This window comes from Thunnus maccoyii, chromosome 4 (assembly GCF_910596095.1).
Source record: "Thunnus maccoyii chromosome 4, fThuMac1.1, whole genome shotgun sequence".
NCBI classification, from domain to species: Eukaryota; Metazoa; Chordata; class Actinopteri; order Scombriformes; family Scombridae; genus Thunnus; species Thunnus maccoyii.
This window is the reverse complement of record NC_056536.1, coordinates 22,275,243-22,288,772: the sequence shown is the minus strand read 5'-3', so window position 1 is coordinate 22,288,772 and position 13,530 is coordinate 22,275,243. Positions and strand designations below refer to the sequence as shown.

At 39.4% G+C, this 13,530-nt stretch overlaps 1 protein-coding gene across 1 annotated transcript; it reads left to right on the top strand.

Annotated features, from left to right (window-relative positions):
- The first annotated feature begins 7,328 nt into the window (after positions 1-7,328).
- LOC121896183 lies at positions 7,329-9,475 on the top strand. The gene is made up of 6 exons (XM_042409915.1): positions 7,329-7,663; positions 7,737-7,799; positions 7,869-7,973; positions 8,049-8,090; positions 8,202-8,330; positions 8,426-9,475. The coding sequence occupies exons 1-6, from the start codon at positions 7,381-7,383 to the stop codon at positions 8,707-8,709; spliced, it is 906 nt and encodes a 301-aa protein (XP_042265849.1). The 5' UTR covers positions 7,329-7,380; the 3' UTR covers positions 8,710-9,475.
- Positions 9,476-13,530: the final 4,055 nt, after the last annotated feature.

Here is a 13,530-nt window from a genome sequence, read left to right as displayed (position 1 = left end):
ATCACGCATCCCAGACAGGGGAAGATACACACATCTATTATGGGTTTAGTGACACTGACAGGAAGTTTTGAAATGTCCTGTTGAAAGGAAGAAGGGCTGTTAGAGAGTTATAGGACTGGCCAGTCATAGAAGAGACAGATAGACTGCAAGGTCACTGTACTAATGGAGAGTAAGCCCGTCATGTAGCCTCAGAGTAATCCCAAATATCATTGGTGCAAACTATTAAAATATCTACTGATATCAACTCTTATTAAATAAATCTTGAGTAAGGTAAATTACATGTGGACCTTTAATAATGTGATGCTGCAGAATTTTGGCATTAAATGTATTCGTCTTTTGGTTTCAGGGGATATAAGGAACTGTCTGGTGAAATCTGGGTCAATAAAGCACCAACACAAGGATGAGTAATCTTTATCCCCAGTTGGGTAGAAAACCACAGAAGACTAAAGCTTGTTTTTCACCCAGTGTATATATTTTTTTTACTTTTGGTTTATTTGCCTAAACTAAAATATGATAAAAGTGTGGCTGCAAACAGTTGTAATACTCTATTCCTATTTAAAGATCCCCTCCAGACATGTGGTAAGCTATATAAACAATACTCTGCTTAGAATAATAATATGTGTCTAATATCTTTTTTCCTACAATTACCACTAGAAAAACTTTAAAATTCTATCTATTCCTCCTGCCTCGTTGAAAAATTCAGAATCAATGAATATGTGAATATTGTTCATTTCAAAAGTTTAGGTGCTGGACACAAGATGTCTTCTACTCTACTGAAAAGTCAAATTTCCAGTGTATGTGCACTGGAGATTTCAAGTTTCCTCATCACACCTGTGTAAGTTGCATAGCAGATGAATGTGAAAACAGCCTTCTAGTTTCAAACTCTGCACATACATCATTCTGTACCATGAAGCTCACACATTCAACTGAAGCAACACTGATTGTTACTGATTGTTAATAGTATGTGTAACCTTTGCAGTTTCGAATGTCATATGCATATTATTTTGTACAACTAACATTTTTGACAGTTTCAAGGCAAATATTGAACATGTTGATGTCAAAATAGCCACAATTCTGGTAAATAATCCAAAAGTAATATAAAAAATAACACCAATGCTGGGTCAAAACAACCCTTTGGTATAGGGGGAAAGTTAACCCAGTACTGCATCAGACCCAAACTGGGTGCTGCTCAGTACAATCCAGTATGTGCTGAGCAGCATTTGTGTGTGAAAAATTCTTCCTTTGTAATTTGAATGAACTGATCGTTTAAATCTAAGAGCGCACTGACATGGAATTTAACAGCACTTCTGCAGGTGTACGACTACTGTCGATCTGCCATGGATAAAAAAAAAGTTTTAAAAATGATGATGATGATGATGATGATGACCCACAAAATGTTTAACTTTTCTTAAAATGCCACTTTTGAGGGGAAAAACAAGTGCGATGCACTGTGCAACTGACTGTACAGCATGTGTCTGGGTAGAGGTCGGAGCAAGGCGGGGTGTGGATGGAGTGTGATGAGGGGGGATAGGGGAGGGTGGTGTTGCAGACACACTTGTCTTTGATAGCTCAGGTGGTCATCACCTGAGGGGGAAAAGAGCGTTAATGGGCATTCTCAGCAGCAGACAAGCACAGGCTAGCGCTGCCTCTTCCCTGGCTGCCATAAACAGTGGGAAGTATGCATCATTAGATTAGGCTGAGGCTAACTACCTGCAGTCAAGCCCGCTTCATACAGTAGCTAGCAGTGTGCAGAGTGCATACACTCAGCTTCCCGCCTCCCACCACTCAGTATCATTGGTTGGGCCAGATGTGGGTCTTGAAGGACTGCAGTGTGATTGGTCAGTTTGTGGAGTGATTACCTGAGCCACAGAAAGAGTTATTATTGTAGATTATGTTATGTGTCAACATTTCTATTATAAGCAATTATATTGACAATAGGGTATGATGATTGATCATTGACAGAGCACCTTAATTATATTTGCAGACAATAGAAATGTCTCAGAGTTCAGTGTGTGATGTCCTGTGCTGTCATTACCACAAAAGCCTCCAAAACAAAGAGTTTATTAAAAGGTTAAAAAAAAAATATCTATGGGTGGGACACAATTATGTGGCCTGGGGACTGACTAGGCATGAAAAGACACAGGGTGAGCACAGAGAACTTGTCAGTAAGGTTAAACATCATTGGGTTTAAATAAAATAAAATAAAATAAAAACGCAGGAGGGAAAAGTACAGATCAAGATACTATGTTTGTTTTAACTCAGATGGAAAAGGAAAAAGAGAGGAAAAAAAGAGAGAAGAGTTGAAACACAGAAAGAGAGACAGCGAGAGAGGAATTTGCCTGAGAGGAGAATGAAGGAAGGTATGTAAGGTTGCCTGTCACTTTGAGGCGCCTGATAGCTCAGCCTGGGTGTCATCTTATCACATTTCAGCAGATATTGCACCATATCCCTAATATTCCACGTTTGGGAATGGAATTGATCATACTGCACGCAGAGATAAACCTAACCACACCCTCAAAACTATCATTTTGCCTCCAGTCTGACCTGTGGGATGGCCAGAAGGAGGAGATCCAGGTTAGAGTATGAGATTTATCCCCGAGGGCTAAAAGAGAGGAAAGCAAGGCTCATCCCTGCAGGAGTGGATTGACCAGAGGGGGGATACTCCTCTCCAATGCTCCCTGGGTGGGAAGATTTACTGGAGCCTTAATCACAGGTCGACACCTTGGCAACAGGTTCTGTGACCAATAGGAGAGGAGCCACAGATGATGCGTTGCCTTGTTAACTGCCATTTTGACAGAATGTAATGCCAGACATCTTTGGCATGTGTGACCTTTGACACCACAAACTATGTTTTCTACTTTATGGATGTACTGTACTGAGTCACTCAAAATCAGGGTTGCATTTGTAAGACTGTATAATGTGATATGTGTCAACTAAAGGGTCAGTTCACCCAAATTACAGGAACATATTTTCTCACTTACTCCTAATAGTATGTGGCCATTCAGATGGCTACATATGGTTTTGTTAGTTGTTGTTGTTCTTGAGGGGTATTTTTTTCTGGGATTTCTATCTCCACTTCAATAAAATGGTAGTTAGCTAAATTTAGGTTTTTTTGCTCTCAGCACTGAATAAATTACATTACAAAATTCCACAACAACATCCTTGTTAACTTTTTTTTCTACCAAAGAAAAAGTCCCCATGACCACAGTTGACAGTGTGCTCTTTTGTCGTGTTCTTTTGATTTGATTTTGAGTAACAGAGATTTTGCTGTTTTTTTAAATGTAATTTTTAAAATCAAAGCTCAGACAAAAAAAGCTTGGAAGTGGAACCTGACTTAAAATGATCATTTCCAAAGCCAAGTATGAATTTTTGAACTCAACTTAACTTTTAGATGTTTCAATGCAATATCTCAAAAGCTGGGTAAATAGAAACAAAGCTATCTGTATGGATTAACCTTAATAGAGGTAAGTGGGAGCCACACTGGTGGCTTTACGCTATAGGACTGTCCGTCAGTTGGTCCACCACTTTGGTCCAGACTGAAGTTATTAGATGAATATCTCAACTTTAACTTAAAGGTGCAGTGTGTAGAATTTAGTGGCATCTAGTGGAACAGACTTTGCAGAAATGGAATATAATATTCATAAGTATGTTTTAATTAGTGTATAATCACATGAAAATGAGAAAATGTTTTCGTTACCTTAGAATGAGCCCTTTATATCTACATAGGGAGTGGATCCTCTTCCACAAAACCCGCCATGTTGTTTGGCGGGTTCTGCTTGTTGCATGTTGTTGTTTGTTTCTACGGTAGCCCAGAACAGACAAACCAAACACTAGCTCTAGAGGGGCCTTTCTCATTTTTCACGAGTTTCACGGCCACTGTAGGTTCTTCTAAATCCTACACACTGTACCTTTAATGGATTTGGACTTTTGGTTTTAAGTGAAATGTCTCAACAACTATCGGATGGGATGCCGTTCATGTCCCCCTCGGGATCAATTGTAATCACTTCAGTGATCCTCTGACTTTTCATCTAGTGCTATCATCCGATCAAATTTCCATTTGTCCACGGTGAACATGGTAAACATTACCTCCTAAACACCATGTTAGCATTACAGCATGAATATATTAGTATGGTGATGTTAGCATTAGTTAGCACCGCTGTGCAGTATTTGTTTATAGCTTATAATTTTTTTATTTTAGAAAAAATATGATTTGATTTGTACACCGACATTCACAGCGACATTCACATATAAGAAAAACACAATTATTTCTCAGTCTCAGTCAATACTGTACTTGGGAGGTTATCTGGGTTTGTTTAAGATGTGTTTTTTAAAAAGTAAACAAAGATGATGACTGATGGACAATATGCAAGTTTGGACTCCACAAAACAGCAACTCTGTGTCTAAATGAAAAGTTTGCTACATTACTGGAACATAAATGAAGATGTTCTAGTTGAATATGAGCAGTACAGTCTCACAGACTACTAGCTTAGCATCTTGCTTCTAATTTGTGTGAATTCTTTAACAACCAGAGGAGTGTTTGTTAATTTGCAGATATGTGATCAGGGTTAAAATCAAGTAAAATCTGAAAATATCTTATTGACAGTAATAGAAATAGAAAGAAAGCATTCTAGAGTTAGTGTCTATACTTTTGTTCAAACTTATATTTACCAGATTCCACTGAAAAAAATATTGGTGCCATTTTACAGATTTAAACATCATTATCATTAAATGTCTGTTTTGCCTCTTTGAAGATGATGATACTGATAAAGAGGATGATGATGCAGCAGTAAAACAGTGTATATCAGCAGATCATCTGTAATCCAAATCATATCATGTTTATCTAACCGTACCAGCAATCCCTTGAGTTGTGATGTTAAAAAAAAGGGCCTCCCCAATTTAAGCGGTGAAATTTCACAATATTCAGCAAATGAATTTGCAAGATGCAACAGGCACTGCACTGCTTTCATGACTGTCTGCATACCAATGTGACCGCAGTCTAACTATTACTCTCTTTATCTCTGCCCCCTCCGGCACCAGGTTAGAAAACCCTGTGTTCTCTCTCCAAAAAAACTCTTCTTTAAATCTTCAGTGGTATACGTACAGTACATTTGTTTGTGTTTACCCCTACAGCAAAGTCTCTTTTATGACAGGTCTTTCATTTATAAAAAGTAAAGTTAGTGAGGTGACTATCGGATTCTGACAAATGGTATTGAGACAAACCTGCCTATTCTTCTCCATACAGTCTATCTGCTGTTGTACTAAAGACAACATTCTCACTCAGTTGTGTTGTCTTGCCCACCACCTGAACGCTGGTAGTGTTTTCTTTAAAAGATTGATGCCTGTGTGTTTATCTGGAGTAAATCCTGTTGTATGAGGCAGTAAGCAGGTTCATTCCGACTGACAGCTGCTCAGTATTCTTATTCATAAACACAAGCAGCAATCAGCATAAATCATGTCATTCACAGCACTTTATACGCTTCAAGAAATATTTTTTTAACGACAGGTTGATTTGTTGTTATTTCTGTCTAATTGTCTAACTTGTCACTGATGCACACGCTTATTACTCACAAGCAACACGCCCAGATAATGGTCTTATTGCAGTGGGAAATTTCCCTAACTCTTCACTATAACTTGCAGCTAGCCCTGGGATGCATGTGTATGGATGCCCGTTTGCATTCACAGTGTTTAAGATATTTCCATTTCTAGAACATTTCTGGAAAACAGCTTCACCTGACATGTAGCCGTTTCTCTGGCTGACAGAAGAAGAAAAAAAAAAGCCGCAGTGGAAATTCTCATCATGTTGAAACAGTGTCACTACAAAAGTTTGACAGAGAATGAGTTCAGAGTCCTGTCAGATCTATTTTCCTCAGACATAGAGTGGACAATAACATCAGACGATGCGTGTGTGCCATCGAAAATAGGTCATGACTGATGTTGACTAAATTAAACATAACACCTTCAGTATAGGGTGGTGCAGTGGTTAGCACTGTCGCCTCACAGCAAGAGGGCTCTGGGTTTGAACCTGCTGAGGCCTTTCTGTGTGAAGTTTGCATGTTCTCCTCATGCCTGCATGGGATCCCTCCAAGTATGTCGACTTCCTCCCACAGACCAAAAACATGCGGCTCAGGTTAATTGGTGACTCTAAATTGCCTGTAGGTGTGAGTGAGAATGGATGTCTGTCTCTATACTTTATGTTAGCTCTGTGATTGACTGGCCAGGGTGTACCCCGCCTCTTGCCCAAATGTCAGCTGAGATTGGCTTCAGTTCAGCAGTAAAGAAAATGAATGAACCTTCAGAATAGCCAAATAACACAAACTTTTGTTTTTTCATCTATGTTTAGTGGTATCTAGCAATATATTTCTCAGTTTTCGTATAGAACTTTTCCTCAGTAGAAAGTAGTTCCAACGAAAAATGTTTGCAGTGAGTCTTTCCAGAGAAACACTTGCATTATTTCTGGAAACAGATGTTGATTATTTAAAAGTGCAATGTCTCAAAATTTTAAGCACCACAAACAAAATCTCATTCATCTCCATTGTATCGCAAATGCAGGAGAAATCTTACTGACTGATATCTTAAAACCTTTGCAAATAAAACCAAAACTATTGGCATGAACTAGATACCACTTGAGGTGAGGGAGAAAATGTTTCTTTGTAATTTGAGTGAGCACATTGAACTATGTTTAAAGGACAAGTTCACAGTTTTTCAAGTCTGTCTTAAAACAATAGTCAGGTGCCCAAATGAACATTGAAACAGGTTTTGCTCACCGTAATCATTCCTCCTGATTTCTATCTTGACTGACCATTAGAGGATCCCTTCCAAATGCACTTCAATGTGGAGATGAAATCATTTTGAGCAAGATTATCTGAAGATAATATGAGGCTTCAGATGTCTGAGTTAGTCAAATAAAATGGATATCTTCCACAGTTACAGTTAGTGTTTCGACAGAGTGTTTTCCTGTTCAGCATCAGCAAAAGGATCATAACAAAAAGAGGGAATTTGTTATTAGAAAGACAGTAACTTAGAAAAATATTTACTTAATTTGACTAATTGGATGGCTGACTCTTCATATCATCTTCAAATAAATGTATAATTTTTTATGACATAAAAATCTATATCAACCTTTGGAAAAATGGCAGGACTCCAAGATACAACTCCACCATCTGTGTTTCAAACCACCGAGTCACTGTAACTTCTCTCTCTGGTCATGTCCTGACCCTCCTTCAATCTCCACCCCCTGGCACACTAACTCTAAGTTACAGGTGTGCTTTCTCACAGCCTTGGCAAATCACCATCCACCTGACACATCTGACCTTGAATTGACAAATAAATGTGCCACAGACAGCAAACAGCACACAGCACACTGATAATTTCCATGTGGAGATGAAGACTTTCTTGGCCTTACTGTTACTCTGCTGTCTGTGCAGAGCACAGAAAGACAGCAGTGGCAACAATGTCCTGCTTCAAGCTCCTAATGTAGACAGCAAGGAAGGGGTGGCTGAGACACAAGAGCCCAGGACGGAGGCTGAAGTTCAGGCAGACATCTGGGCTGAGCTGAGGGATCTGAGAGACATGGTGGTGGAGCAGAAAGTAGAGCTGAGGCACCTGACGGCCAGAGTAACAGCTGCTGAGAGCCAGGTGGAGGCCTTGCAGAAGGAGAATACAGGTAAATTGTAATGAAGGACTCAGTTGACAACCAAATAGATGTATCTGAGCTCACATGAGTACTCTTGTTACAGCCATGGAGGCAAGGATGACCGCTGCTGAGAGCTTGGCAGAGGAACTGCAGATGGAGAATGATGGTAAACACTGTAAACTTACTTATTTCCAATATTTTTCCGACTTTCCCTAACATCTTCTGTCACTTTTAGCTCAAGCTACTGAGCTTGCAGTTGCTCAGGAGACGCTCAGCACTCTGCAGCAAAGGGTGACAGTCAGTGAACACCGTGTGGAGGAGCTGGAGAAACAGCAGGAAGGTAAAGGCTAAGGTTTTATAATCTCTGTAATAAATTGTGCGCTTATGGTTTCACATGTGTGTCTCATGATCTCAGGACAAAAGGAAGCAGTGCAGGAGCTTCAAAATACCAACAGAGGTAAATTATTTTTCCCTCCGTTAATGAGTTTTGTGCATTTGTGAGTATATGTGTCTAGGAAGTATAGAAAGTAATTCAGAATTTATTGTGTGTTCTTTAATTTTGCCACAGTGAGACAGGTGGCTTTTTCTGCCTCCCTTCTGGCTTCTGGTGAAGGTAACACAGACCACGCTGAACAAGTTCAGCTTATCTACGAAAATGTCATTAGCAACATTGGAAACTGCTACAACCAACACACAGGTAGTCTATATAGGGCTCTCCTTTCGTTTGAGAATTGTGGTTTCAATCATTTAATTTTTATTAGCTGTGACTGTGCTTTTCTGTCTGTGTTTTAGGTTACTTTACTGCAGCAGTAAGAGGAGTGTATTACTTCAGATTTACTGGCCATATAGCACACTCCGATAGGGCAATGGCATTGTCAATCAACAAGAATGGACATGTCATAGTCACCTCAGCTGACCGTCACACCACATCTGAAGATCCTGAGGACAATGTATCCAATGGTGTAGTGTTACAGTTAGAAGTGAAAGATGTTGTATCAGTAAACATGGTGGGAAGAGTTTGGGATGACCACCACCACAGAACAACTTTTACTGGCTTTCTGCTCTTTCCTTTGTAAGTTATTACAACTGCAAACATGAGACCTACATGCAGGGTCCAAGTGTCCTAATATGAACAACAAAAAGTCAATATTTCATTTTTGTGTAACATAAAACCAGGTTTATGAAGATAAACAGATGATTTCATGTCTCAAAACTAATAAAAATCATTCACCGACTTGTAATTCCAAGACATCCAAAAAAGGAAATGATACAAAAATGACACAATTACACATAAACATACAGATTAAGCACATCTGTCTGTGAAAATTAGTTAGATGATTTATCCTTGAATGTAATCAATAAAAAAAAAATTAAGCTATAAATTAACTGGTACAGCCATTAAAAGGAGGCTACAATAGGCTGAAATGGTCATTGAATGACTTATACTTAAATGTACATTATAAACCCATGTGTCTCAGAGGATGCTTGTGTACTAAGGGGAATGTATTTCATGTATCGAAACTATGATAAAAATCTGTGTAAACTCACTGCTCCTGTTGAGCATAATGCAGAAAACAGCAGCAGCACCACTGGCCGACACCAAACAGTGTTGGTGTTCTTGTTTTAGCACAGTTAACATACAAACATTTCAAGTAATGACATAACACAAAGCCTTTTGTTTTCATAAAGCACACACTTTATTGTTTGACAGTTTGTTTGCTCATTTGAGTGCATGCATTCTGGTTAACATACTTGTTCTTATTTGCCTTAAATCATGTTTAACCTTTATTCTTTTTCATGGGCTCAAATTAAGTTGTAAATAAATCATTATTTTTGCTTTCACACCTGGTGTTCTTGAGCCTTACTGCTTGGTTCCTGACACAAACAAACTGAAACCTTTTGAAATGACTGTTCCATAATAATTCATTATCAAAAAGTGACTTGTGAATGTGAGAGCAAGCCTCCAACAAGTCTTTATACCTAAAGGAAATAACCAGTGCTATTGTTTATCTGGACAGTTTCCCACCTCTGCACCTCTACTTTTTCCTGCAATGTCACATTACCACTTGCTTTGGCTCTTAATGTAGAGATGTGTCATTTTAAACTGTTTGAACATGTGACCAGTTATGTGGTTTCCTGTTATTAACTACACAAGACAGGTTATTCACTGCATCACATGATTCTCAAATATTTATCTATGAGCCTCTCACACTCAAATCAACATATGTGAAACACTGTAAGCCAATGTACAGGTAAGGAAGGATTGTACTGTAGAGGTAACTGACCTGCACCTTATTAGTGAGAATGAGGTCAAGCTTCCGAGCGCTGCCTTTTTAACAAAGGCCCACTTTGGATAAGGTGGACACATTACGTTATGAAAAAAACCCAACAAATTCCTCAGATAAAAGTGGAAGAAAATGACATCCTATGAATGTGATCATTGTTTCCTTCCCTTTGGTGTTTCACATCATAAACCTCCCGGAATGCAGCTGCATCAGCGTTTGAGCTTTGACTAAATCCATTCAGACTCCTTTGTTGTGCAGTCATTCAGATCGCATAGGCACATACATACACACACACACACACACACACACACACACACACACACACACACACACAACACCACACCTCAGTTATCAGTCATCTACTATGGCTCTGATAACCATGATCAACACACAACACAGAGCAATGCAAGCTACGTATACCTCCTTTCAATGTCAGTGTCTGTGGTGAATTCTTTCCCTCTCACTGCTGCTGCTCTCTTAGTCTCCCTGTTATATCCCACAATGCACAGAGAACGCTATCAGTCACAATCGAGCTACAAGCTTTCAGATGGCCTCACGGTAAAGTTTCGCACCCTTGCTGGAAGATACAAACAGTGACAATCATGAAACAGGCTGTAGGCAACATTGTTTAGCACTGTGAGGTTTGTTAGGATCAAATGATGATTGTTAACCGCCTTCTGAAAGGAAAAATGGAGGCCAGTATCAAGCGAGGGTGCTCAAAGGAATAATTCAGCTGTGTTTATGGAAAGAGCCTGGAGTGCATTGGAGACGCGGTGTCTCCTTTGAATCTGATGAGGAGTTTAGATCAGACCTGCAGCTACGGTACGGCTAAGGAGCGCTGTTAGTCTGATCAAACAGCTGCCAATATGAAAAGGACTGCCATATCCTCTCAGCACCTGGGGCTGTGTGAAATGAATACAGCTTCTCTGGTCTCCCTCTTACATGCACCTCTTGGGTTGGAAACATTTTTTCATAATTGCATTTAATTCTATGTTAGGTGTCCCCACAGTGCCACTATTAAGGTTAAGGCTAAGCTGAAGAAGCTTTTCAACCTTTGTCATCAGGGCTTTTGCTCATTTAGGGTTTGTATCATTGATCCGACTCTAAGAACACAAGAAAACCCACAAGATATGAAGCTGTATCCCTGTTATTGTCAATATTCCAATTATCCCCATGGAAACAGTGTTTTTAATTGACTATGTGTGTGATATTGTGAAATCCTCTTTGTTTTGGCATAATTTAGTAGCTGATGATTCGGTCGGCTTGGGAAATGGATCTTGGTTTTGAGTCTTTAATGAGAGAGGGAATTCCCAATTTAAAAACCTGAGTTATTGTTTCATTTAGATAGTCTTTCATTTGATTTTTTTTCTCTGGAAAGCTTAAAGTGTGAAGGCTCATTAAATCTGTGACAGCGCCGGGAACATTGCATGCCTCCTTTATCTTACTTACAGCTTTTACACGAAGATCAATTGAATTATGTATGTTTTATTTAGTGTGTAAAGTAGCATCCTCTGAAAAGGTCGAGATTTTGCAGGTTACTTGGAAAGAAATTCACACAGAAAAAGGAGGCAAAGCACAGCAGCATGTTCACAGAGTTGGTGAAAGTGCACAGACACACTCATGCCTCCACTTGCATGCATGTGTTCTCCCTCACACACACACACACACAACAAGGGAACGACAGTACTTCTTTTCACTTTAAAATTAAAGGGGAGATTCATTATAGGATTAAAAAGTCAGCTCGGGTAAAAGAGAATCAGCATTCTGTGAGATTACTAGCAAATCTTCATATAACTACAAAAATATACTGTCCATTTAACCTCATTTTCTACACATTTATAGATGTGAGATAAAGTGGCCTAAAAGCAGATAAAAATAATCTGATTATGGTACATTTAACTCAGTCTAGCCTGTTATCATCTTTTTTTTAATGCCTTACATTTATTAGCACATGTAAGGCATTTACAATATGTTAATCATTTATATATGATGCCATAAAAATATAAATTCATTCTTATGCGAGAACTTGGATATGTGCCATAATAGCAGTTTATGATACACCTACCCCCAGTGGGTGCTATTCTTCTTTTCTCTGCTCCAAAAACATGTTTAGTGCAGGCAAAGGCCCCAAGGCAAGCTGAGAGTAAATGTGCATTCCTTTCTGCCTGATTTAAAAGAGTCTAATCAAAAAGTCTCATCTTTTTTTATGCACTTAGCTGATCAGAGAAGAGCAGGAGGCATTCCTTGATCAGAACCATGACTACAAAATGTAGCGGTCATGTGACCATTCTGGAAATTTACCTTTAATGCTGATTTCTTTTAGAGCAGATGTAGTTTAAGACCCCTGTTCAGTGCAGAAGACTGGAACATTTTATTGGCAGCTGTGTGTTTTGTATCTTATGCATGACATGTTTGCATATAGCAGAACATTTTGCAGTAGTACAAAAGATCCTGGCACTAAATGTTCATGTACCGCCACTTCCCTGTTTGCATGGTGCACTTCTTAAGCTCTGTGACTCAGAAGTTATGGTGCAGGCAAGGTGCGAGCCAAAAACACACAAAGAAGCACACACTCATGCAGAAACTCATGCAAAAGCACAGGTATGCACACAGAGGGCAGCTCTGAGCCAACAATTCAGTCGAAATGAAGCCCTGCACCCCGGCCAGAGCCTACAGATGCATATCTATTCAGACTCCTCAAAACACCTGATTGTACTCAGATTCAAACACTGAACATTGTAATTGACCAGACAACAGATGGGCTGCACAAGGAAAAACACACAGGAATGTTTTCACTTGCTCAAGAAACCTGAAATAAGTTGCATTATCAAGTACAGCTACAGTATTATGGTTGGTCAGGAGTTCAAAACTCCTTGGGAATCATTACACATATTACATGAGTTTGTGCAGTTGTTTTGACTCACAATAGTGCCTTAAAAAAGGGATATAGTTTCACCTGAGTACCTGAAACAAGCAGGCTCAGCCGGTATCATCCAGTTGCAGAACTGCAGTGCCAGCAGTTTCAGACCTGCAGTTCTGGACTTGCAGTTCTGCTCAAACCTGGGCCTACTTAGATAAGAAAAGTAACAGCAGCAGCAGTTTACACCTGCAGATGCAGCTGTCCCAACGTCCACCACCTACAGGTAGGGAGAGTAATAGTTTTTGCAATTTTGAATCTTCTGCCACCTGCAGGCAATGAGTGTTACAGCTGCGATTTCCTTCTTGTTTACATGTAATTGTATTGTAAATGTATATGTATTGCATATTGCTGTCTGTGTGTGACTGTGTGGTTTATATTTAAAACCTGAAAAATGTAAATCTTGGTTGACTGGAAATTATTTTCAGCCTAACACTGGGAAGACGTCACACTGATCTGAATATAAGTGTCTTTTGTCCTAGTTAGAGAAATCCTAGCCAGAGGTTATTTCATCAAACAGAAGCATTTGTATGAACTTAGGCATTCACTAGCAAGGACCACACCATCAACAAGATGTGTTTGAATCATTTATTAAAGAAAAAGATTGATGAGGGTTGTTCTTCCGCTTGCTTGTTTGGATGCGATGTGGGGAGGCTTCGTTGGGAATCCGCCACAGCACCAGGGCAACGGCAAAC

Bases quoted from the DNA above. Each gene is read 5' to 3' on its own strand.
- LOC121896183 (XM_042409915.1), top strand. From the start codon at position 7,381: ATGAAGACTTTCTTGGCCTTACTGTTACTCTGCTGTCTGTGCAGAGCA. The intron at 7,664-7,736 runs GTAAATTGTAAT...CTCTTGTTACAG, and splicing joins CTTGCAGAAGGAGAATACAG to CCATGGAGGCAAGGATGACC. The intron at 7,974-8,048 runs GTAAAGGCTAAG...TCATGATCTCAG, and splicing joins GCTGGAGAAACAGCAGGAAG to GACAAAAGGAAGCAGTGCAG.